This window comes from Schistocerca americana, chromosome 8, assembly GCF_021461395.2.
Source record: "Schistocerca americana isolate TAMUIC-IGC-003095 chromosome 8, iqSchAmer2.1, whole genome shotgun sequence".
In the NCBI taxonomy this organism is placed as follows: domain Eukaryota; kingdom Metazoa; phylum Arthropoda; class Insecta; order Orthoptera; family Acrididae; genus Schistocerca; species Schistocerca americana.
Window position 1 is genome coordinate 256,648,935 of NC_060126.1, and position 27,890 is coordinate 256,676,824.

The following is a 27,890-nucleotide window of genomic DNA, read 5'->3' on the forward strand; positions in this document are numbered from 1 at the left end:
TTACTGATCTTCTTGGCACCGGAACGGCATTTTCATAGGGCCAAAAAACCATGCCATACTAGTAGTATCATCAAGTACACCACTTGAGGCCCACAAATACTGCTCTTAAGCTTTTCTGGCCTCAAAACTCCATGAATCTGAGCCACAATGATCCGCTACTGCTCAGCCCATACTCCTTACTCGTCACAAAGGACGAGTTGGCACTTGCGCGCCAACCGCACCTTTTCCACTCCTCCAGCCTACTTCCGTAGCTGCGGGCACTCCCCACGTATTTTACATTCAACCCTTACGTTCCCTAACTATGCCCAAGTCATTTACAATACATTATACACTCCTGGAAATTGAAATAAGAACACCGTGAATTCATTGTCCCAGGAAGGGGAAACTTTATTGACACATTCCTGGGGTCAGATACATCACATGATCACACTGACAGAACCACAGGCACATAGACACAGGCAACAGAGCATGCACAATGTCGGCACTAGTACAGTGTATATCCACCTTTCGCAGCAATGCAGGCTGCTATTCTCCCATGGAGACGATCGTAGAGATGCTGGATGTAGTCCTGTGGAACGGCTTGCCATGCCATTTCCATCTGGCGCCTCAGTTGGACCAGCGTTCGTGCTGGACGTGCAGACCGCGTGAGACGACGCTTCATCCAGTCCCAAACATGCTCAATGGGGGACAGATCCGGAGATCTTGCTGGCCAGGGTGGTTGACTTACACCTTCTAGAGCACGTTGGGTGGCACGGGATACATGCGGACGTGCATTGTCCTGTTGGAACAGCAAGTTCCCTTGCCGGTCTAGGAATGGTAGAACGATGGGTTCGATGACGGTTTGGATGTACCGTGCACTATTCAGTTTCCCCTCGACGATCACCAGTGGTGTACGGCCAGTGTAGGAGATCGCTCCCCACACCATGATGCCGGGTGTTGGCCCTGTGTGCCTCGGTCGTATGCAGTCCTGATTGTGGCACTCACCTGCACGGTGCCAAACACGCATACGACCATCATTGGCACCAAGGCAGAAGCGACTCTCATCGCTGAAGACGACACGTCTCCATTCGTCCCTCCATTCACGCCTGTCGCGACACCACTGGAGGCGGGCTGCACGATGTTGGGGCGTGAGCGGAAGACGGCCTAACGGTGTGCGGGACCGTAGCCCAGATGCATGGAGACGGTTGCGAATGGTCCTCGCCGATACCCCAGGAGCAACAGTGTCCCTAATTTGCTGGGAAGTGGCGGTGCGGTCCCCTACGGCACTGCGTAGGATCCTACGGTCTTGGCGTGCATTCGTGCGTCGCTGCGGTCCGGTCCCAGGTCGACGGGCACGTGCACCTTCCGCCAACCACTGGCGACAACATCGATGTACTGTGGAGACCTCACGCCCCACGTGTTGAGCAATTCGGCGGTACGTCCACCCGGCCTCCCGCATGCCCACTATACGCCCTCGCTCAAAGTCCGTCAACTGCACATACGGTTCACGTCTACACTGTCGCGGCATGCTACCAGTGTTAAAGACTGCGATGGAGCTCCGTATGCCACGGCAAACTGGCTGACACTGACGGCGGCGGTGCACAAATGCTGCGCAGCTAGCGCCATTCGACGGCCAACACCGCGGTTCCTGGTGTGTCCGCTGTGCCGTGCGTGTGATCATTGCTTGTACAGCCCTCTCGCAGTGTCCGGAGCAAGTGTGGTGGGTCTGACACACCGGTGTCAATGTGTTCTTTTTTCCATTTCCAGGAGTGTATGACAATCATTTCAGTAGTTATTTAAATTCACAAGCATAATTTAAACAACATCGTTCAAAAGTTCACATAACTGAAACATGTATACATAGTCAAAGAATTTCCATGGTAGACACAACACGCTACATAAGCACGAGTACAAATCGACGTAGAAATATCGATACAGATACAAAAGAAGTCGAAAAGATGTGTTACGAGACGAGTGGAGCTCGCAGCCGCACGCCAAGTTGAGTCCAGACGGAGCGCCGGCGCGTGTTGCAGACATGAGCAACGGCGTGACGGACGGCATGACGATCCGCGGCATCTACAGCAGCCAGCGCGACTTCTCGGGCTTCAACCGGCGCTCGGCGGCGCTGTCGACGGTGCGCGAGGCCGACTCGGGCGGCGCCGTCACCTCCGCCGGCGGCATCGGGCCCAACGGGCTCAGCAAGCGCCAGGAGATGCTGGTGCGCTCCGCCATCAAGTACTGGGTCGAGCGACACAAGCACGTCGTCAGGTAAGGCCGCAGCACGCAGAGCTTCAGGAGCCTCGACAACATCAGCTGCGTCAGCAACACGTCCGTCATTACGTCACGATGGCGCACGAGGTGGTTCACTCTCTGGCGCAGATATGCGTAAACTGAACTTTTTATACAGGGTGTCCCATTCTAAACAGGCCCGACAAACATGTTTAGTAATTCCTCTGAAACTGCACCGCGCAAATTCTGGCACTTCATCTGGCAACACTGCAGTCTGCAACATCGTTTGACGCAACAGTCTGTTTCAGAGCGATGCTGTGTCTGGAGCTGTGTGCAGTGTTTAGCGACAACGTATCGCTATTCTGTCCAAGAACGCTTGTCTCTTGTGAAACAATATTGGATTAGTGGTTCCTTTAAGACATGTCAGCGAATGCTTGTTGAAAGGTTTGGTGACGAGCATCTACCGTCTAAATGCTGCGTACAAAAGTTAGTGAACAAGATGGAGAGCTTGTCGGTGTTGGGCCTTGAAGGCGGGGGACGTCCGCCGTTATCGGGAGACAAAGTGACTGACGTGAAAAAACGATTGTTGGCCTTTCCTGCAGAGTCTGTTCGACGTTTATCTCAGGGATGTGGAATGGTTCAAATGGCTTTAAGCACTATGGGGCTTAACAACTGAGGTCATCAGTCCCCTAGACTTAGAACTACTTAAACCTAACTAACCTAAGGACATCATCACACATCCATGCCCGAGGCAGGATTCGAACCTGCGACCGCAGCAGCCTCCCGGTTCCGGACTGAAGTGCCTAGAATCGCGCTAGAACCGCTCCGCCTCAGCGGACGGCGAATGTGGAATGTCGTGGAGCACTTGTCACAGAGCTGTGACGAAGGCCGGCGCTTATCCATGCAGGTTTACAGTTTTTCAGGAACTAAATGTCAGTAACAAAGACAAACGGATTACATTTTGCCGTTGTTTTCAGAAATTTATTCCTGAGAGGCCAGGAATATTGCACTAAGCATGGTTCAGTGATGACGCGTAGTTCGACCTCCCTGGTTATGTAAACACTCAAAATACACGTTTATGGTGTAATGGAAATCCACACGCACTTATCGAGCAACCTATGCATTCACGAAAGATTGGCGTGATCTGTGCAATGGAAAATGTTGTGAGGAAGGCTAACCAATGACAGCGTTTTATTGGCAGGACACTTAGAAAATGTAACAGATCTACTAAAGAGGCTGCCTACACTCCGCTTGTCCGTCCTCTTTCGCAATACTACTGTGCGGTGTAGGATCCTTACCAGATAGCACTGACGGAGAACATCGAGAAAGTTCAAAGAAAGGCAGCACGTTTTGTATCACAGCGAAATAGGGGCGAGAGTGCCATTAAAATGATTTGGGACGGACATAATGAAAACAAAAGCGTTTTCCTTTGCGGCGGAATCTTCTCACGAAATTTCATTTACCAGCTTTCTCCTCCGAATGCGACAATATTTTGTTGATACCGACCTACAGGGGGGGCAAAGATCATCATAATAAAATAAGGGAAATCAGAGCTCACGCGGAAAGATGTAGATGTTCGTTTTCCCCGCGCGCTGTACCGGATTGGAATAATAGAGAATTATTGTGAAGGTGGTTAGATGATCCGTCTGCTAGGCACTTGTGATTTGCAGTATATCCATGTACACCCATGTAGAATGCCACAGCGTCGCATCACCGGACCAATTTTTTTCGAGTCCACACAAGTGCAGTTTATATCGAAATGTTTTAGGAATTTGTGAACCAGTTGGACGATGAAGAACTTACCGTCGGCCGATATCTATGGGGCATCTTTCGAGTGCGACACCCTGTATAATATCTACGTGAAAGCGCTATATTTAACCGTCTGAATGACAAAATGCGTTACCCATCATAATAATCACATAGATGTCAGTAGGTAATCTTTGGCAATAGTAACCAATAACACGGCTCGCTTTATTACGGATTACCTGACAAAGCCAGTATTGTACCGGTATTCATTTCGCCAATTTTCTATTAGAAACGAAAATAAAATTAACTGTGTCCTAAAGTACCGAAAAAATTTCTTTTCATTGTATTCGTGAAAACACCTTTTAAATTAGAAACAGTCGTGCAAAGAAATGTACGTAGTGTACAAATGTATAAGAACAGTACCCGAATTAAGAAACATGATCCCGGACAGTTTCTGTACGTTGTGCGCAGCTGCTTCGCTTATCTACAACGCGATTCTGTAAACGTCTCTATGGCAACATCTTTTCATAACTCTGTAGACGACTATTGTTTTCGTCTACAGCCGTTTGTGCTTCGCAGTTGAAATCTGTCAAAAGTGCTGCCAAGTATCAGTAATTTCTTTAAGTTGACTGGACTGTAGCGTTGTCTTAGTGGTAAAGGATAAAACTTCATACGTAATGAGGCAGTCGTTAGCACACTGGGCCCGTATTCAATCCCGTGTCTGGGCATCCTGATTTAGGTTTTCCGTGATTTCCCTAAATCGCTTCCGGAAAGGGCGCGGCCGACTTCCTTCCGCATCCTTGCCTAATCCGATGGGAAATAAGTCGGGTCTCTTGAACTATGTGTCGTATTATAGTATATTTCTGTCGATGCATTCAGCGACATATATGGGTACTATCTGCATACTGACAGCGATACGTGTTGTGAATAGAGTTAATAAGAGATAAATAATAAATATAAACGTTATGCACAATGCTACAGATCTCAGTCTTTATGATGTAATATGTCCTGACATAGTGCGGCGGCGCGGTTGTTTCCGTTCCTTTTACGACGAACCTGCACCTACCTGTGAACATTGTCTCAGCAGATCATACGTAGGGAAGCCGAGTGAAACCTACTGTACTTCGACGTGAACCAGGCTGCAATTAAAGTCCCTAATGTACGTTTCGGGAGAAAGTTTTCACATGAAAGGTTGGAAATTTGTCCTCAATTAATATATTCTGAAACTTAGGTGAACCAGTAGCACTGCCAAGCCCGTGCTAGTCTTACCGCAGTCACTCACAATCCCTTTCACTCACATTAGCAAGTTTATGGCGTTGCATTTTCCGAAAACGGAATAGCTACAAAAATACTGATTGTTTTTGATTGATAATGCTCGCCAAATATTAAGTCTGTCGGTACATAATGCAGTCACAGTTTTTAGCCACCGACCTGCTCAATGCGCCACGCGGAATATGTGTCTTTTCTCGTCACAAAATTCGCTTAAAAATTCCGAAATTTCTACACACATATCGGAATAATTATGCCGCCACTTTCCAATACTTTTGTTGTATGAAACACTGGTAGATCCGGCAACTTCTCATTTCCATCGGAACTACTACTACACACGTCCGAACTGTTTCATGGCTAGGCTCCGACTCTTCCTAGAATACTCTAAGTCTTCTTTACCAGCAGAGAAAGGCGCGCGAAGAATATTGCTTTACCATTGGTCAGTTTACTCAACAGCCAATAGCGAAACAACATTCTCCCGCGTCAATCTGCGCTTTTCATCAATAACCAATCGCAGAATAGTAAACCTAACGACTGCACTTTTTACCGACGTAATTATCTAATATGCTGAAGTTTTGCTTATGCATAAAGTTATTTACTATGGTTATTTATACCTGAATTAACTTTCCCTTTGTCATAAACTTACTTTACAAATCTGTTCTACATAAATCCCCTTTGTCCATATCCATACTTCCTCGAAATGTTCCAACACTAAATCCTACTACATAACTCGTTAAACAATTATTTTCATATTAACCTTAAACCACACTCACGCATCATTCATACTGCTAAAACACATTTATAACATTTTACATACACAAAAAGACATAATAACACTTTATGAAAATACTTGAACAGTTTATGAAAAACATTCTCTTACTTTAGTGCACTCTAGTGGGCACAATCGAAACTAAAATCACAGTTCCCCTATCCAATATTGTCCTCTATCGGCTGATACATAAACTACGTGCGCGTCCAGTCTCGCGTCACCATCTGTCACTAGCCAGCTCTGAGACACATCTCCCACTTAACCGCCTCCAAGGCAGGATCGGCATACGGAGCTACGCCTAAATAGTGTGGTATCTTGGTATACCTTTGTAGGTGCATTAGGCTGCATATATCGATACTGCCTACGAAATTTATTGTGAACACAGACAATAGCACATACGTAACACATTTAACCGCTATCCATGATGAGGCAGTTTTTCACACATATCACTGTTTATGACGTCATATCTCCTGAACTATGATGTGTAGTTCGTTTTTACCTCCTCAGCAATTGATGCCTCAAAGTAAGGGATATGTGTACGAAGTTTGGTGAAATCGGTCCGGTGATTTAGGAAAAGATGTGGAATACACATACATACACAGACACGTACATACAAATATTCAGAGATACATACATACATTCTATAATGTGTATGTATTTTTAGGTCCACCATGAGTTATGTGGTGGTAAATATTCGTACCAGTAAATCAAGAGAACAAAATCTGTTACCAAAAAGTTTGAAAAATCTGCAGTAAATGTGAACTAGTGTTAGTAAACATAGACCCTCAGGCGGAAACTGTACATAACCAACTTTAGACCTCGCAAATAAATCCATCCACTTCAGCACTATAGTTTCACGACTTCTTCAGGCACAGACAAAAAGTCTGTCCTAACTGCTGCATCTGTCCTAGATGTTTCACCCACTGGTCTACTTGACAATGTGTGTCCCGGACTACCATCAGTTACTGTAGTAGTGTTTAAAGCTGTAGACGTAGTAGCTACATCATCTGCATCTGAATCTTTCGTATGCTCTTCTGTAACCACTTACCAGCAGTTCATTACTTGATCAGCGAGAATTTCTTCTGCCATGGAACTATGCACCTCACCTCCATAAGTCGTTGTTTCAGATCTAAAGGAAGTATTGATGAAAGTCAGTATGATCACTACGACTGTAAAAACAATCTTCAGTGAGTAAATGGAGTGCGTGTTACATTCAAGTGTGTGCATAAACTGTTTTCGTCGTGTTTTTTATCCTCAGTAATCATCGTACTTGTGCACTGACAGCGGAAACAGTTTATACTCTCTCATGGTCTAACATTTTCGAAATAATCTGTGAAACTATATTAGACGCAGTGTTCTTAATTAAAAGAAGCATTTCACAATAAATCGACAGTCAAGCTGGATGTAACTAGTAACTGAATACACCGTAGTCTATTTGGTTAAATTTGTTGTTGTTGTTGTGGTCTTCAGTCCTGAGACTGGTTTGATGCAGCTCTCCATGCTACTCTATCCTGTGCAAGTTACAGAAGGATGTAGGTTACATTTACGGAGCGGAAAAGAACGAGATTTAAATATGATTATAAGCTATTGTCGTATTGATTTTATACTTTATCATCTAGGAAATGTTATTGTGAATTGAACTTAACCGTCGTTTATATCGGAAGATACCAGAAGTGTTACTTGTTATTGTGAATTGAACTTAACCGTCGTTTATATCGGAAGATACCAGAAGTGTTACTCCACATGTGACAAATGCAAGCTGAACACAAAACCAGCTGAGAAGACGAGTTCTTCCACAGGCATCGGTAAATATTCACATCGTCACTGACTTGTTCTCTGATCTCAAGCCTACCGACTTAGAGAGAACACAATGATATTGATACTTGTAACGAAAGCTATTGTGAATTTGCTAATACCAATAAAACAGATAGTTTGTAGTAAAAAAAAGTCATAAATATAATTTAAGAACATTGGTATATATATTTATCCGTCTCATTAAAGCACTACATACGATCCGCTTCCATTTGTGAACGATCAGTGGGTCTGACTGTCAAGCAGAGCATCCACGGCCAGTTTCTGGTGCAGACTGGGACTTCTCCTTGATGGAAGAAATGGTGTCGTGTGCACTCTGGCTCGTGATGTTAACTGAGGAGCTGCTTGAATGAGAGGAGTGGCAGCAAAGTGTGGTAAGCTGACAACAGCGAGGAGAACAGTACACCCAGCCCATGCCCCTCCACACCGCATAAACGAGTAAAATGACGGCAGAGTACCGCGCAACGCGGCCCTCTACATCGCGTGGTCCTCTTGAGTCTGCTCGTGGACTTACTTCATATACGAAGATCACTTGAGGTAACAGTAGCACCAGCCGATATCTCTTTGAATGTTCGTGTCGTCTTATCATGGTACGTTCCTCACACAATGGTGTGGCTTCTTGGTGATCGAAATTTGCAGCAGTTGTCGATTCTGTCAGGTACTCCACACTGCAGCGCCGCCAGAGTTTCGGGTTATGGCCATTCTCAAACCAACCAATGTTTGCCAAGTAAAATGTCACTCCAAAATAGCAGTAAATAAAGTGGGTACATCGTGCATACTCCCAACTAATTTTCGTTAACGAAATTAGTTGGTACCATACACAATGTTCGTTTACGAAAATTGTTTGGGACCACACCCAGCGTACCCATTACACTAGCAGTTTGGGACGCGTTTGTACTTGTCGTGCACAACTTTCTTGGGAGCCACGGAGCAGACAATTATGCACAAATTGTGGACAAATTGCTGACAGCCTTCCAGCATCTCGGTTGTCGAATGTTACTAAAGAGACATTTCGCATCTCACCTTCTTTCCGTCAAATATGCGAGCCGTGAGTGACGAGCGATGTGGAAGATTACGCCAGGTGATGTCCTCCATGGAAGCAAGATATCAGGGTTGCTTCAGTCCGAATATGACGGGGGATTGCTGTTGGTTTCTGCCGGGAGCAACAGATGATGTTAAAACGTAAACGGGGGATTGCTGTTGGTTTCTGCCGAGAGCAACAGATGATGTTAAAACGTGGAAAGCAAGAAGCTCTACACACTTTTAAACCAAGCCATTGTCAATCTTAAGTTAACTAAGGGTCCCTGACTTATTTCAGAGGTAAATAAACATTTATAATTCACTTCTTAATTATAACATACAGCATTTTCATCCCAAAGTTCGCACATTAATTTTTCCAAAATTTTCCACATTCGCAATTCAGCGTAGTTAATGGCATTATCCTTGATAACCTTTACACGTACGTAACTATTTTTCCCGACGTGCCAGAGCAAATACGACCGCAGATCTGTATTCAGGGCATATGAATCACTATAAGAAACGTATTTTGAACCCAGTAGCAGGGAGAAAATTTCATTTTGTTGCGTAGTGTTATGTAAACACAAATCAAAGAAATTCACAGAAAAAATAGTCAGAGGACATTTTTTTTCCATGTTGGCAATGTATATTTGGATGACATACACAGAAATTAAGAATACTGCTGGGCTACGCGACCTACCACGTCGAGTCACTCTAAGTTTCCATTTCGTATCTCTCTAAAACCTATTTTTGTGCATCCATCTCCCCAGCAGTTTAATGAACGTGAGGTCACTAACAGGAAGTATAAACATGAACTTAAAAATAGAATCAATCTGTACGAAAGAGAGCGCTCTTCTAATTTATATTTGCGTTCGCCTAAGAGAGATTTTCCGTTTTGTATCAAATTTGTCGGAATGTTTATTAATGTGATAGCAAACATATTTCAGACCCCTGTTATTAGCGCAACCCTCTCTACCACATTAAAAAAATAAAATAGATGTAGGTTTTTGAAAATAAAACGAACTGGTTTTTTTTTTTTTTTTTTTTTTTTTTTTTTTTTTTTTTTTTTAATGTCTCATCTGAAAAGAATTATCCTGCTCATTTCCAACTGGTCTTAGATTTTGCGAATCGGTAAGATTTCCAAGGATATGGACAATTTAATGTTATGAGAAATATTTTAGTAATAATCTCACTTTTCAAAACGATCGTTTAACTGAGCCTTAATATTGCTCCACAGATTCATTTCTTAGTACGTGACACACTTATGGAATTATCCAAATGAGTTGTTCCACATAAATAAATGTAAATATGGTGTGGCTAGGTTCTCCCGCCGGGAGGACCGTTCGCCGGGTTCAGGTCTTTCGAGTTGACGCCACTTCGGTGACCTGCGCGTCGATTGAGATGAAATGATGATGATTAGGCCAACACAACACCTAGTCCATGAGCGGAGAAAATTTCCAGGAATCGAACCAGGGCCCTTAGGATTGACATTCTGTCGCGCTGACCACTCAGCTGCCGGGGGCGGACAGTAGTCCCCCATGAACAGTATTATTCCATTATTAATTGTTATACAGCCTTAGTTAATGGTAGCAAAATATGTGGTGATCAGTTTAACGAGTTTCAACATTCGAAATTCAGGAATGAGTTTAATAAGGATTTTATGGTGCCTATGGATTCAGTAAGCAATCGTCAGAGAGGTACTGTTATTATAAATACGTGTTATGTAACCTACAAGAAAAAAAAATTAATTCACGTGACATAAATTTAGGTTAGCAGTAAAGAGTATGTTGCTAGGCGTGACGATTGACTTTGCTTCGGTAATCGATAATCGATTGTGAAATTACATCACTGGTGCCAAAGCGGCAGGGATCACTGCACGGTCAGGCAAACAGCCGCGTCAGTGTGAGATGTGAGTGTGTTTTACCCGTAAGACGCTACGTCTCACAAAACTCAGATATGTTTGAAATGTTGCAGCGGCAATGATGTGCTTTCTGCCTTGTCTGTATGAGGAACGCATTAATCGCGATTGCAACCACCAAACTGGAGAGCCGAGGCCGTAAGTTTTTTTTCGGTTGTGTGTCTTCACCATGTCACTCCTCCGACCAGTTCTTGAGTACTGTTGCTCGAGTATTGATTGGTTAGGTTAAAAGCTGAAGTTAAAAAACTTTTAAGATTTTTTTAAAGACAGTCCGAGAGCGTCATGGAATCGCTAACAAGTTCCACACAACGACATTACAAGAACTGACTGAAAATACTTTTCTTGGAACTACATACAATTCACCTGTGACAATGGCTTTAGACTAAGATAAATGTGAACTTATACAATTGCTCCTTACCAAGGAGTAACCGTTTTGACAATGAGGAAAAATGCTGGAATCTGTGCGTATTATCGTATTCCTAAAACTTGTTTTCAAGAACTGGAACAGCTGTAAATTTTTACATCGTCCACTTAATACTCACCGTTACGAAGTGGAAAAGTAGCAGTTTTAGAGAACCACTGTCAGTTCACTAACTCTAAAACTAAATTCAGTCCCTAGCGGTACTGACCAGCAGCGGTGTCATCCTCAGCCTAGAGGTGTCACTGGATGCGGATGTGGAGGGGCTTTACCGGCCAGTGCCGGTTTACGAGATCAGAGCCGCTACTTCTCAATCAAGTAGCTCCTGATTTGCCTCACAAGGATTGAGTACACCCCGCTTGCAAACAGCGCTCGGTAGACCGGACGGTCTCCCATCCAAGTGCTGGCCAAGCCCGACAGCGCTTAACATCGGTGATCTGACGGGAACCGGTTTTACCGCTGCGGCAAGGCCGTTGGCCACTGGCAGTTCACTATAACTCAATATTGAACCTGTCTTTAAATACTGGCATTAATTTTCTGTGCCTTTCGTAACGAAGGGAGAAAAACACCTTTCACTTCGTTGGGTGCTCGCCTATTTTTCGCCGTAATTAGATTCGTGATATCATTCCAGGCAGCGATATTGATATTTTCTTAAATATCGTGGTTTAGCGTTGTAACAGTGTTCCTTTTTGAGTTGTCTTCCAGCTAGCACAAGGATACAGCAGACAACACAACTTTTCGCTGTTTGGATAAACATAGCGTAGCAGCGTTAGAAAGCGTTGTTGTTTTCACAGAGGCACTCCTGATCTACCGACCACTGTTGCTGGCACCCAGTTTACGATTGTCTGGGTCTTCTTTTTTACTCCGCCGCGAGCTTACATACGATGCCAGAACAGCCTCTATGATCTTATACGTACCAGTTTTGGAAATGTAAAGTCTGTTGTCCTCAAACGCTTATTTTACTCTCTGTCATATTGTCCTTCTAACAGACTAGTAATTTGTAGGTGCGGATATTTTAACTATGGATCTCAATTGCCCTCCAAAGACTCGCATAGATCTCGTTGCACTTAAGAGAATATAGCGGTGCAATCAACAGGCGAGATGGAGATGTCATCTTTGCTTTACCCTACCATTCTGCCTCGCCAGGTAACCTCCTCAACGTTTATCTCGCCTCTGCAAGCTTACGTTTGCTACTTCCAACACAACTATTTTCTTCCAGTGCCATTAATGTGTACCTTCTAACGATTCTCCATAATTTTGTTCTCGCTCACTGACAACACGAAAGTGTATTGAAAATGTGATTGGTTGTATTTCTTTCGTGATTTAGTTCTGGCTTCAGAATACTTATATTTTAATTACTATTGATTGCTTTGTGGTTATCTCGCCGTCCTTTCTCTGCCGGTTACGTTTGTATAAGTTCTCATTGTACCGCCGAGTATACGTAAGTGTTTATTGACCCTAATCAGGCCTTTGCATCATTACTTGTTGGTTATACTCCCTTCCCCCACAACATCTGCTATCCAATTCGGGTTGAGTTCAATTAATAAATCTGAATAATAAACCCTGGAGGTAAGAAATAATTTCACATACTCATTCACGGTAAAATTAAACGACGAAAGAAATGGAAAGCCTCGAAAATGAATCATACGCTTTAGATACGTACTTAATGGGTTAAGCTTAACCGTGACATTCATGAAAATTAATTGAAAAAAAAAATCGTGATCAAAAGCATCGGCACACCTATTAGTGGACATAAACGTCGGGTGTTCCACCCATCGCCGTTACAACTGGGAACACTAACACTGCGGGGTCGGAATGTCTGTGAAGGAGTGGCAGCTCAATTCTCCTCCATAGACAAAACCAGAGAAAGTAGTGCTGTTGCACGCTAGCATCTCGAGCTAATTCGACGTTGTAACTGAACTCAAACATGCTGCATTGGGTTCAGGTCCGGATTCTTAAACAGACATGTCCGTTTCAGGAATGTCACTGCCTACAAACGATTGTCTCACGGATACTGCTTTATGAGATGGTGCGTTGCCATGTTATTACAAACAGTGAAGCCGCTGAACTGTTCCTCTACTGTACTTCGTACACAGTGTTTGTCAAATGTGTTCATATACTTCTGCACTTAGTATTTTCTTAAGCTCAATCAGTGGACCACCGCCTAACTACTAAAAACAACTCCAAACCATATCACTACATTCATTGAACTACACTGCTGTCTCCGTACCTTTCCTTTGGGTTGCAACAAGGTATAGCGTGATTCATCACTCTTTATTTTGCGCCACCTCAAGCGTCGCTTAGCACGTATGGCCTATGAGATGTTCCACCACGGTACCACATTCCTTTTAACTTTCTACTCACAGTCATTGTACTAGCTGGACTGTTGGCAGCACTTCAAAACTAATGTGCGACACCTTCTGCTGATTCTGTGTGATTTTTTAGAACCTTCCTCTGCAATGATTGACGGAGCCTGTCCGGTCAGCAAATCAGTCCGGCTGGCTGGTTTAGCTGTAGTTCCTCCTTCTCATTTCCAGTTCACAATCACAAGAGCAATTTCGTCAGATATAGAAGGATGGAGATGTTCCTCATGGATTCGTTACTCAGGTGCCATCCAATGACTAGCTAATTTCCGACGTCATTGAACGCTCCTGACCGACCCATTCTGCTGTTACTGCATTTCTACTGACAGAATATTTTTTTTTTCCTTTATTGAATTTAGTCCACCAACTGCCGCTCGGTTTTGCATTACATAAGGGTTTACGAAGACCTTCGATCAGATAGTATACAAATTGCTGTAAGCAGTTACATTTCTTACATTACACTCTTCACGAAGGATTTCATATGATTATACACTATGTGAGTAAAAGTACTCGGTCACCCCAAAAACTTACGTTCTTCATGTGAGGTGCACTGTGCTGCCACCTACTGCCAGGTACTTCGTGGATTGAACAGTGGAAAAACGTTGCGTGTAGTGACGAATCACGGTAAACGATGTGGCAATCCGATGGCAGTGTGTGGGTGTGGCGAATGCCCGGTGAACGTCATCTGCCAGCGTGTGCAGTGTCAACAGTATAATCCTGGGGCGGTGGTGTTATGGTGTGGTCGTGTTTTTCATGGAGTGGGCTTTCTTCCGTTGTTGTTCTGCGTGGCACCATCACAGCACAGATCTACAATGATGTTTTAAGCACCTTCCTGCTTCCCTCTGTTGAAGAGCAATTCGGGGATGATGATTGCGTCTTTCATCACGATCGAGCACCTGCTCGCAATGCACGGCCTCTGTCTTAGTGGTTACATGACAATAACATCCCTGCAATGGACTGACCTGGACAGAGTCCTGACCTGAATCTTACAGAACACCCTTGGTATGTTTTGGAACGACGACTTCGTGCCAGGCGTCACCGACCGACATCGATACGTCTCCGCAGTGCAGCTCTCCGTCAGGAATGGGCTGCCATTTTCCCAGAAGCCTTTCAGCACCTGATTGAAGGTATACCTGCGAGAGTGGAAACTGTCATCAAGGCTAAGGGTGGGCCAACACCATATTGAATTCCAGCATTACCGATGGAGGGCAACACGAAATTATAAGTCATTTTCAACTAGGTGTCGGGATACTTTTAATCACATAGTGTACCTCCATCACGTTTTGTTTTATTTCAGTTATTAAGGCACATATGTGTTGTATGTATGACCTTCGGTTAACATATAGCACCGTCTTTTTGTGGTCACTGGCTCCTCTTCCAATTGTATCTGCACCTCATACATTACATAAACTGTGAATTAAGCAAATATAGAGTTTCAAGAGCCATTAATGTACAGAAATCCGTCTGATGATGGAATTATAATCCTATGAAGCGCGTAGTGGAGATAATAACGAAAGTTACTGACTACACTAATCTGTAGTCTAATTTGAAAATTACTGAAGGCAACCGATTGCCAAAAGTAGTGAGCAACGAGCGATGAGATTGATTGAAGTGAAAAGCTAACTGCTTTGTGAAGACAGAAAATTAAACATGGTGTAGATCATGTGTGGTCGTAGTGATAACAGATGTACACTCCATTACGGAATTGGAGGGTTCTTCTAGTATTTGTCTTTTTAATCCTTTCACTACTATTGGGCAGTACGTGTAGCACGACAGGTTACCTGAGAACCAGTGAGAATGTGCTGTGTGCTATCAAAGTTCCACTGGTAAAGATGATCTTGCTAATGGTTTGCAAAACTCATGGAATTAAACCTTTCATCTGTAAGTTCTCCTGTCTCCGGGTTTCAGTTTTAACCCTCAACTCCACTCCACTCCATATTGTAGCATGGAATTAGTTCGCGTCTGCAAGTAGGCAATCAAATGAAGAGATTAGCAAGGCAGGTTGCTACCTTGCCTTTCCGGACAATTCGTGTCGATAAACTGCACGGACATATTGATTTTTTCCGCCTCACTAATTGTATACATATTTGTGTGTCTGTTTTCTGTATACCTTTTAGTCTCTGCGCAGCGTCCTCTGAAACGCGGGAAGTTCTTTTGAATTATCCTGATTGTCCCATGTCTCACCATGTTGGAAAACGAAACGGAGAGAAATGTTATTTTTCTCCAGATGATGATGATGATGATGTTTGGGTTGTGGGGCGCTCAACTGCGTGGTTATCAGCGCCCGTACAATTATCCAATCTTTGCTCAGTCCAATTTCGACACTTTCCTGGATGATGATGAAATGATGAGGACAACACAAACACCCAGTCATCTCGAGGCAGGTGAAAATCCCTGACCCCGCCGGGAATCGAACCCGGGACCCCGTGCTCGGGAAGCGAGAACGCTACCGCGAGACCACGAGCGGCGGACATTTTTCTCCAGTTGTTACTTCTGACTATTACGTTAATTAAAATCATCATACTTTAATGTCTTCCATTCCGGAAAAAAATCGGGAAGTGAAAGGTCTCAATTGCTTCGGGACGTCACAAAACACATCTCCGGTGTCTGAAACAAGCTTGCATGTTTGAATAATCCCGATGACCTAGCTGCTGGGTCCCATTTCCGTACTCAACCAATCAACCATGTCTGAATAACTTAATTGCCGATCACAAAACTCAGTTTTGTCTCAGTGCGGGTTAGGAAAGTAGAAAGAATGTTGCTCCACGCAGACGTTACAGCTGTAACCGCCAAGCCGGCTTTGAAAGACGTTGGCGTTCGTATGTGTGACTCGGGATTCTCACCTTATTCTACTTGCGCTGTGTGACCAGGTGAACAGCGGTCAAGGCCTGTCTGGGGAAAGTGAGCTGGGGACGGTGAGGTGGAGGGGATAGGGCCGCACGACGGTGCACGCCACGGCGCCGCTACTCAAACATTTATCGTGAGAAAGACTCCCACACGTCGTGCAGGCCACCCCCGCCTCTGAGGATACAAGTCACGGCCGTGAATCGCAAAGGAAAGGCACAAAGTTGTGTCTTCGACAAGTTGTTGCGAAATACACTTGGGATCCGAACTTCAGAAGCTTCAAAGTTTGCCCAACAGGCTAAGATAAGGGTGAAGCACATCAAGGAGACTACCTAACGTAGTAATCTCCATCAGAAATAAACATCAAACGGAAGCGTTACTACCCGAAAAGATGAAGGCCATAGGCGACAATCACAGAGTCACTGCGTTGTTCACTGGACAGTACTTACCAACAGTCACTTCAAGTGTTCGTAAGCACGCTTAATAATGAAGGTGGTCACATTCTTGAAGTAACGTCAGATGAAGTATTTAAAGCCGTTCGATGAACGAAGGAAAGCAAGGCACTGAGGGGAGACTGTGTTACGACAGGAATGATCAAAGATGGAGGAAATCATTTATAAAAGAAACTCGCGTAACTATGTAGGTACAGAATGTTTGTAAAGTAAGGACATTCCCCAAAGCTGGAACAGTGCTGTAATTATTTATCATGACACGAAGGGAGGCAGAAAAGGCATAAAAAATAAACCCTTGTCTACATTGTACAAGATATTCACTACAACCGTGAAAGGTTACCAACGACGTTCGCCATTAGCAGTCTGCTCCCCCACGTCGCATTCCTCGCCTGTTCCATTAGTAATCAATGATCAGGATGGAATACAGTCCAATACGACCCAAAGAAACAACAGTTTAATTTCGTTCAACGGAATAACGGCTTATTAACAAGCAGGTGCTAGAATGTGACATAACGGAGCACATATGATGTACGGACTTCCTGCACATAATTCAGTCGCAGTCATGACACGAGAAGTACATCAGTATCTAGCCTCTCCTACTCTTACTCTTCCCCATTTGACAAGTTGTGATATACTTGGAACAGTTTTACAAAACCGTTGAAATTCCTCTATAATTTGTAGTGACAAACGTTTATTTACTTTTTTTTTCTTTAGACTTACGGCAAGTGCTTCAACATATTTTACTTTAGAAAATAGAACACTGACGGTAAACATCAAGTACTCCCCCTACACTCAGTGGTTTAAATTTAGTGAAGGATTCGTTTGTTATAAACGAAAGGAGTCTTGTTCTCTCGAAAATACACTCGGAAACATGATAATATACTATCTACTGTTCACTACAGTAGTACGACGGTGACAGAGTGGAGACTGAGGCTCTTAGAGTGAAACCTGGAGCTACCGAAACTCCTACAAACTTTGAAAATCATTGTTACGCCGAAATCTTCAACCTTATGGGTAATTATTCTGTTTGACAGCCTCACCTCCATACACTGTATCATAACAATCACTAGTAGCAAGAGAATCACCAACATACACCAGTTTCAGGCAACAGGATGTTCAAATGTTCAAATGTGTGTGAATTACTAAGGAACCAAACAGTTGCGGTCATCGGTCCCTAGTCTTACACACTACTTAAACTAACTTATGCTAAGAACAACACACACACACACACACACACACACACACACACACACACACACACACATGCCCGAGGGAGGATTCGAACCTTTGGCAGGAGGGGCCATTTAATCCGTGACATGGCGGCTGAGACCACGCGGCCACCTAGCGCGGCTGAAACAGGATGGAAACTCGTTACAACGAACAAACAGAATCAGCCCACGCCATTTCACACAGCCATAAGCAATTTGCCAGAAGCTGCAATGTGAGACCTCAGATAATAATCAACCACAAGGGAGTTAGTCACTTATTACATACTATTCTGATGATTCAAACTCCACCTCATTACACCTTTATAAGCACGCCAGAATGCCGTCAAAAACTGAATAAACAGCACCAAATACTACTGTAATTAAATTAAAGTAAAAGGGATCAAAAACGAAAAATAACAAAACAAGAAATTCTGATACCTTTCTACCAAGACCAGACAAGAGTGTTTCCAATAGTATTTCTGTCACTTACCGAGCCCAGTCAATGGCTTCTCTGCTTTAAAAAAGTAGAGGGGAGAAATTCGTTGGGTATGAAACGTCCAACCAGCTGTCTCTCTCCTGTCTTAGATAGCCCATACTTATCAGGCCCCATTTCCTCAACTGTCCTATCTAAAACGCAGCTAGTTAATGAGTGGATTCTCTTTTTTAAAAGTATGGGGAAGTATGCTTTTTCATTCTTTTCGGAGCTCGTTCCCTTTTCCGTTGCCTTTTACGTTTTCTCTTTTCAGCCATCCCCGCACTCATCCGACGAGAATCAGTCAGGGAATACGGGATAAAGGAAGAAAATAATATCCACTGAGATAAATAAAACAAATAGAGGTTTAGTGTCGGCTTGCCAGAGTAAAATTAGCAAGGCAGATTCGAAAAAGTTGCAACATGTAGGATGCCTAGGTAAGTCACGTTACATGAAACGAATCCATGGACTCGTTTCAGAAATCTATAAGATTTCCACCAGCCAAAGGAACGACGTGGCTGCAGAAATGGATGCAGTGCAATGTATCATTTACAAGTCGTGAAGTAAGAAACAGAGTTACGACTATAGTGGAACCTCACTTAACGAGCACCTCCCATAATCCGCATAACGAGTAAAACAAATTGTAAAAGAATAATTACTCGCTTAACGACCGATGTTTCGCGTAACGAGTGACGACGATTTTGTGTGACGTCACCAGCTATTGTCGAGCGGCAGGGGAAACGCTCAGCAATATGAACACCTTTCACTGTCGGCAGTGGCGAATGAACAATGTCTTTAGTGCATATTGCAGTCCGGGTTTAGCGCTCTTTCTACTACCATATTAGTGCAGCTTGTGATCATACATTTTTCGAACCTCGTGTTCACACAGTGTCTTTTTTTATGTCTGCAAATTTTAATAATCTTCGTAGAAATGACCCCGAAGGTAGAACCGCAAGAAGACGACCACAAGAGAAAAAAAATGACCTTAGAAATGAAACGCAAAATCACTGAGAAACGCGAGCGTTGCCGATTTAGCATGCACATAAATCGGTCTGCACTATCTTCAAGAACAAGGGAAAAATTTAGGAGATAGATGCTTCAAAGGGAGTGACAAGAGTATCTAAATAACGGTTTCGTATTCGGACAACGTCGAAAGGGTGCTCCTTGTATGGATAAACGAAAAGCAATTGGAAAGCGACACTATTGGTGAAAACATTATTCGTGAGAAGGCGAGAATGATTTTCGCCGACCTCGTTAAGAAGACGCTAGGTCCACTTGCGGCCAAAGAAGTGTTTAAGTGAATCCGTGGGTGATTCGAGGAGTTTAAGAAAAGCACGGGTATCCACAGCTGTGTGAGGCATGGCGAAGCAGCCAGCTCCGACACAGAGGCAGCAGAGAACTTCGTCAGCAACTTCAAGATGTCCGTAGATTCTGAGGGTTATCTGCCGCGACAGGTTTTTAATTGTGAAGAGACGCGCCTATGCTGTAAAAATATGCCGAAGCGTACCTTTATAATAGCACAGGAGACACATTGCCCGGTCACAAGCTAATCAAAGGCCGTCTCATATTGCTATTCTGTGCCAATCCAAGCGGCAATTTGAAAATTAAACCGCTGCTTGTTTACCATTCAGAAACTCCAGGAGCCTTCAGGAGGTGTAAAGAACAGAAGAGCATGTTAAATATGATGTGGAACTCCAACAAAAAGGCTTGGGTGACACGTAACCTTTTTTGTGATTGGATCAATGAAGTGTTTGTTCCCTCGGTGAAAAAATATTTGCTTCAGATGAATCTGCCAGTCCACGTCTTGTTTGTTATGGAAAAAATTCCTGCCAATTCTCCAGGCCTAAAGGACGACCTCCTTGAAGAATTTCAATTCGTCAAGATCCAATTTCTCCCTCCAAGCCGGCCAGAGTGGCCGAGCGGTTAAAGGCGCTACAGTCTGAAACCGCACGACCGCTACGGCCGCAGGTTCGAATCTTGCCTCGGGCATGGATGTGTGTGTGATGTCCTTAGGTTAGTTAGGTTTAAGTAGTTCTAAGTTCTAGGGGACTTATGACCACAGCAATTGAGTCCCATAGTGCTCAGAGCCATTTGAACCAATCTGCCTCCAAACAACACTCGTTTACTCCAGCCTATGGACCAGCATTATTTCTAGCTTTAAGAAGCTGTATACTAAAGCACTCTTCGAACATTGCTTTGAGTTGACTGAAGCTACCATCTCACTCTCAGAGAGTTTTGGAAACATCACTTCAACATCGCTGCCTGCATCAAGATGATCGAAAAGGCGTGGGGATGGGTTACCAAGAGAACTCTCACTTCCACTTGGAAGAAGCTTTGTCCGGAGTGCGCTGTCGAATGTGACTCTGAGCCCTTTAAGTTAGTACCTGTGAAACCTGTAGTCAAAGAGATTGTATCTTTGGCCACGAGCATGGGACTAGAATTGGATGACAATGATATAGACGAGCTTGCGGAAGATCACAGCCAAGAAATGATCACAGGGGAGCTTATAGAGTTGCAATGTCTTTCACAACAGGAAGTTGTGCAGAGGAGTTCTTCAGAGGAGGAGGCGGCGCTGGCGATAACAGCAAAGCAATAATCTTCTGGCGCAGTGAAAGAAATTCTGAAAGTATGGGAATCGGTTGCGTCGTACATTGACAATCATCACCCCGATAAAGCATTGGCTATGCGCGCTACAAATTATTTAACGATAACGCTGTGTCATATTTTCGCCAAGTTTTGAAGCGTTGGCAGGGATGCACCCCAGCCAATCAGAGGCTTGCGCGCTGCCTATACAGCCGAGAACTTCCGATTTAAACGGACCATGTGAAGTCTAGGCTTTCGGCTGTAGTCGGCATGTTCATGGAAGCAGAAGCGCTGCTGTAGTTGAGTACTGTAAAAAGCACTCCGTCTTCAGGCCACGAGTGGCCTACCGGGACCATCCGATCGCCATGTCATCCGCAGAGGAGGATGCGGATAGGAGGGGCGTGGGGCCAGCACACCGCTCTCCCGGTCGTTATGATGGTATTCTTGACCGAAGCCGCTACTATTCGGTCGAGTAACTCCTCACTTGGCATCACGAGGCTGAGTGCACCCCGAAAAATGGCAATAGCGCATGGTGGCTGGATGGTCACCATCCAAGCGCAGGCCGCGCCCAACAGCGCTTAACTTCGGTGATATCACGGGAACCGGTGTATCCACTGCGGCAAGGCCGTTGCCTGTAGTTGAGTACTGCATCAGGTAGAATCAGATCAGTTTCTGTTGATCAATCTCAGGTCTGTGCAACTGGGTGTATCAGTACTTGCAGCATTTCCGTATCTTTAGCGTGCATTTCTCTATATTCAAACGTAACGTTCGTTCTTAGCTGAGACAGTAAGTTCTCGAGGCATGGTACAGAATCGAGATTACATTTGTCCATCTGATCTTTGAATTCATCACATCCTCGTCTAGTGAACTGTTTGCAACATTTTCTAATGCATATGAAACTGTTTTGTTTAAGTCTTTCTTTTGTGGTGATCTATTGTACTACGTCTTTCATGCACGGGCTATTGTGTGTACCACTGTAGCCACAATTATGCTTTAGATGAAATTATTCTCCCTGCTTTAAGATTGTAATACGGTAATTCCCAACCTTTCTTACACCATTACCCATGAATGCAATCAGATATTAGCTAGTACCTCCCCCGCCCCCCCCCCCCCATTGCCACCAGTACCATTAATACAAAGGGCGTTCAAAAAGTTTTGCACAGTCATTTTTGCAGGAGGAGAATAAAACTTTTTGTGAACGTACTTGGAACATTTAGCTATACTATGAGCCTACTCAATGTAGCCTCCATCATCGTTCACGCATCGCGAAAAACGTTCTTTCCATTATGCAAATTGTTGTGGACTGGCAAGACAGCCAATCCACAGTGACGGGTAACCGAAAGGCACGCGTTTAAGCTCACGCAAACTGGCGTGAGGTCTGGAACAGTTAAAGGAGTTGAGTCTAGTAATTAAAGTACGTAGTTGCTTGAATACTTAGCTTTAATCCACAATTGGTGAACATCTCTCTGCTTGATACATTGGCTTCAATATTAATTAGCAAATGCTATGGCGCCTTGCTAGGTCGTAGCAAATGACATAGCTGAAGGCTATGCTAACTATCGACTCGGCAAATGAGAGCGTATTTGTCAGTGTAGCATCGCTAGCAAAGTCTGCTGTACAACTGGGGCGAGTGCTAGGAAGTCTCTCTAGACCTGCCGTGTGGCGGCGCTCGGTCTGCAATCACTGATAGTGGCGACACGCGGGTCCGACGTATACTAATGGACCGCGGCCGATTTAAAGGCTACCACCTAGCAAGTGTGGTGTCTGACGGTGACACCACATAAATTCTCTTTGGTAATATTCTGGGGATTGACTTTACACCATCGCTTGACACAGGAAATAAGGTCTTTTTCACTATCAAATATTTCACCGCGCAGGTGGGCGTTCAGACGACCAAAGAGGTAAAAATCAGATGGAGGCAAGTACGGACTGTAGGGAGGATGAGGAACAATTTTCCAACCCATTTTCCTGATTTTGTCCTGCGTCGTGAGGGCTGTATGGGGTCTGGCATTGGCATTGTGTAGCGTGATGAGCTGACCCTGAAGCTGTGGTCTGTGGATCTTGATGTCACGTAGCAGCTTGTCCAATGACAAACAGTAACGGTTCCAGTTAATTGTGGAGCAAGATTCCAAAAAGTCAATGAAAATGGCACCACACTGATCCCAGAAGAAGGAGGCCATCACCTTTCGACCTGCTGTTTGTGAAAGCCTTGGTTTCTTCTTCCGAGGGGAACCCAGATGACGCCACACCGTGGATCGGGTTTTGCTCTCAGGTTCGGACAAAAATAACTATGTTTCATCCTGGGTAATGAAGCCGTCAAAACACTGTTTCCATTCTTCAGTAGAAGTCTTCATGAGACCCTCGCACACATTCTTCCTTATCGTTTTCATTTCTCTTGTCAATAATCTAGGCACCCAACGTGCACAGATTTTTCTGTACCCTAGTGACTGTACCAGTGATACCACACTACGCAATGACAAACACGTCATTTCAGCAAGCTATCGTGGCGTCACACATCAATCATTTTGGATGATTTGATCAATGGTCTGCTTATTCACATCACTCACTGAAGTCGATGGTCTGCTGCATCGTGGATTGTCCAGTAGAGAGATCACCTTCTTTAAACCTCTGCAGCCACCGCTGGATACTGCTGCGATCCACTGTGTCCTCCCCATAAACAGGGAGCAACTTCCTGTGAATCTATGTGGCAGAGTTATCGCCGGTCTTGAAGAGGAACTCCATTACCGACCGTTGTCGCAACCTGACATCTACTTCACGGCCCATTAAGGCTCACTTGTAAATAACCTTGTTTTACAGGCTGATGAAGCATTTCTCTGTACATCACGAATGCTATCTAGAATTTCTCCTCAGAGTGTAGGCGATTGTTACGAAACATGATCGCTCTACACCACTCCTCTCCATGGTGACACATGCTTCACCAACGCCCTGCATCCCCACTTACAAGCCACACAAGTTGAAATGTGTTGCTATACTTAGGCCTACTATTTGTAAATCACTTGGTTGCTGGACTACTTACTTCTGAACCGGCAGTAATTGGAAGACTTCAGGCTGCCAGTGCTTTGTCTGACCACAGCCATCAACAATAATAACAATATTGTGTAGGCCCGGTAGCATTGTAATAGTCATTACATAGTTACTGTTCTATTGTGCTGTCAATTAGTTCATTTATCTTCTGAGAAGTGAAAAATTAAGCAATCTCTGGTCCACTGCGGGCGATACCTACAAGTCGGAGAAGGTATATTAATGAGATAGTTATGGATATGTGATGTATGTATCTCAGTTTTTTCTCTCATAGGTGCATGGTGCAAAGCATGTGTGTACTGGGTGGAATATGCGAGGAAGATTATGTTCACACACCCGTTTCAAAAGTTGAAACTTCCGCCATATTAAGTCACGCATTAATGCTAGTGTTTGATAGAAAATGTAATTACTGATATCTTATGCAATCAGCATTACTGTCTTGCGAAATAATAATAACAATAGCTATTATCTTTTAAAAATGATTTAGCTTCGGTACCAAAACAAAATCGAACCCTTTTGTTTTTACCCCTTGAACAGTTTCACTTTGTCACTAGAGTTAATTATCCTCCGTTTGGGAACTAATCTTCTGTACAAAAGTTGAACAAACATATGGAAACATAGCGAGAAATACGTGCTTGAATATAGATGCGGATGCTAATCAAACCTGCACTTTGCACTGTTGTTCAAATGTTTGTGAATTCCTAGGGGATGAAACTGCTGAGGTCATCGGTCCGTAGACTTACACACTACTTAAACTACATCTACATCTACATCCATACTCCGCAAGCCACCTGACGATGTGTGGCGGAGGGTACGTTGAGTACAACTATCGGTTCTCCCTTCTATTCCAGTCTCGTATTGTTCGTGGAAAGAAAGATTGTCGGTATGGCTCTGTGTGAGTTCTAATCTCTCTGATTTTGTCCTCATGGTCTCTTCGAGAGATATACATAGGAGGGAGCAATATACTGCTTGACTCCTCGGTGAAGGTATGTTCTCGAAACTTCAACAAAAGCCCGTACCGAGGTACTGAGCGTCTCTGTTGCAGAGTCTTCCACTGGAGTTTATCTGTCATCTCCGTAACGCTTTCGCGATTATTAAATGATCCTGTAACGAAGCGTGCTGCTCTCCGTTGTGCCTTCTCTATCTCTTCTATGAACCCCATCTGGTACGGATCCCATACTGGTGAGCAATATTCAAGCAGTGGGCGAACAAGTGTACTTTAACCTACTTCCTTTGTTTTAGGACTGCATTTCCTTAGGATTCTTCCAATGAATTTCAGTCTGGCATCTGTTTTACCGACGATGAATTTTATATGGTCATTCAATTTTAAATCACTCCTAATGCCTACTCCCAGATAATTTATGGACCTGCTATATTGTAGCTAAATGATCAAGGATCTTTCTTCCTGTGTATTCGCAGCACATTACACCTGTCTACATTGAGATTCAATTGCCATTCCCTGCACCATGCGTCAGTTCCATGCAGACCCTTCTTCATTTCAGTACAATTTTCCATTGTTACAACCTCTCGATATACCACAGCATCACCCGCAAAAAGCCTCAGTGAACTTCCGATGTTATCCACAAGGTCATTTATATATATTGTGAATAGCAACGGTCCTACGACACTCCCCTGAGGCACACCTGAAACCACTCTTACTTCGGAAGACTTCTCTCCATTGAGAATGACATGCTGCGTTCTGTTATCTAGGAACTCTTCAATCCAATCACACAATTGGTCTGATAGCGAAATCTACCTTATTTTAACAACAACAACACACACACACCAATGCCCAAGGGAAGACTCGAATCTCCGATGGGAGGGGTCGCGCAATCCGTGACATAGCGTCGCTAACCGCGTGGACACTGCACTGTTGTATTTGAGCACTAATGGCAGCTGTAAAATATCGTCAATGCGTTGCAAGTGTCAATGGCGGTCATAATAGCGTTCTGTGTAGTTGTAAATATGTCGGAGCTATGGGAATTCGAACGTGGGCGATTTGTTGTTGCTCGTATGGTGTCTGCTACCGTAGCCAAGGTAGCTGAAGTGCTCGGCATTTCGTGAGACACCGTGTCGCAGATTTACAACACACACAGAGAAAACGGAAAAGCTCATCTGCTATGTCACAACGCGGACGAAAGTGTGTTTTGGGTTATCATAACAGACATGCATTAACGAGGACTGTGACGCGAAATAAGGAAACGATAGCTACAGAATTCCCTGCAGGACCGAATCTCTCACTCGCTAGCACTGTCAGCACCAAAACAACACGAAGGGGGTGCCATGACCAGGGAATTGCAAGGCGGACTGGAAATGTGAAGCCACTCATCAATGATGCAAATACATCTAACAGGACAACGTGGTATCGAAGCCATGAAACATGGACTATGGAACAATGGAAGAATATCATTTGGTCGGGTGTTGGCCGATGGTGGCCGAGCGATTCTAGGCGCTTCATTCTGGAACCGCGAAACCGTTACGGTCGCAGGTTCGAATCCTGCCTCAGGCATGGATGTGTGTGATGTCCTCAGGTTAGTTAGGTTTCAGTAGTTGTAAGTTCTAGTGCTCAGAGCCATTTGAACCATTTCGTCGGATGAAACACGTTGCACACTGTTTTCAACTTACAGCTAAGTTTATGTCCCAGGAATGAAACATGCGGTGGGGGGAAGGGTTCGATCAAGTATCGGAAGTTCCATGCGGCTTTTCGCGGATAGTGCTGTGGTATACAGAGAAGTTGCAGCATTAGAAAATTGCAGCGAAATGCAGTAAGATTTCCAGCGCATAGGGACTTGGTGCAGGGAGTGACAACTAACCCTTAACATAGAAAAATGTAATGTATTGCGAATGCATAGAAATAAGGATCCTTTATTGTATGTGATAGCAGAACAAACACTGGTAGCAGTTACTTCTGTAAAATATGTGGGAGTATGCGTGCGCAACGATTTGAGGTGAAATGATCATATAAAATTAATTGTTGGTAAGGCAGGTGCCAGGTTGAGATTTATTGGGAGAGTCCTTAGTAAATGTAGTCCATCAACAAAGGAGTTGGCTTTCAAAACACTCGTTCGACCTATACTTGAGTATTGCTCATCAGTGTGGGATCCGTACCAGGTCGGATTGACTGAGGAGATAGAGAAGATCCAAAGAAGAGCGGCACGTTTCGTCACAGGGTTATTTGGTAAGCGTGATAGCCTTACGGAGATGTTTAGCAAAATGAAATGGCAGACTCTGCAAGAGAGGCGCTCTGCATCGCGGTGTAGCTTGCTATCCAGGTTTCGAGAGGGCGCGTTTCTGGATGAGGTATTGAATATATTGCTTCCCCCTACTTATACCTCCCGAGGAGATCACGAATGTAAAATTAGAGAGATTCGAGCGCGCACGGAGGTTTTCCGGCAATCGTTCTTCCCACTAACCATACGCGACTGGAACAGGAAAGGGAGGTAATGACAGCGGCACGTAAAGTGCCCTCCGCGACACACCGTTCGGTGTCTTGCGGATATGAATGTAGATGTAGATGTAGATGTAGATCTGTGCAGCCATATCGTCGTATTTCTTGAGTACCGTAGTTAGTGATTACGTGACCGTTTTGGCTGATCCGGTCCGTTCCTTGGTACAATGTTTGTTCCCCAGTCGTGATGCTGTGCTCCAAGAGGACTGGATCCTGTTAATGCAGCTTGCACCATCCTAGGCTGGTTCTGTGAGCACGAGAATGGATTGTCACACCTCTCATAGGCGCCACCGTTAGAAGACCTCAATGTCATTGAGCCTT

The 27,890-nt window shown here is 44.2% G+C and overlaps 1 protein-coding gene and 1 pseudogene across 2 annotated transcripts in view; one reads left to right on the forward strand and one right to left on the reverse strand.

The window, feature by feature from the left end:
* Positions 1-27,890, forward strand: part of LOC124545411 (odorant receptor coreceptor) — a 348,578-nt gene that overhangs the window by 148,001 nt on the left and 172,687 nt on the right. For both annotated transcript variants that reach the window (XM_047124328.1, XM_047124329.1), the window contains exon 5: positions 2,013-2,247. In XM_047124328.1, the coding sequence (XP_046980284.1) occupies positions 2,013-2,247 (235 nt within the window). The remainder of the gene's footprint in view (positions 1-2,012; positions 2,248-27,890) is intronic.
* On the reverse strand, positions 11,518-11,635 carry LOC124546275 (annotated as a pseudogene).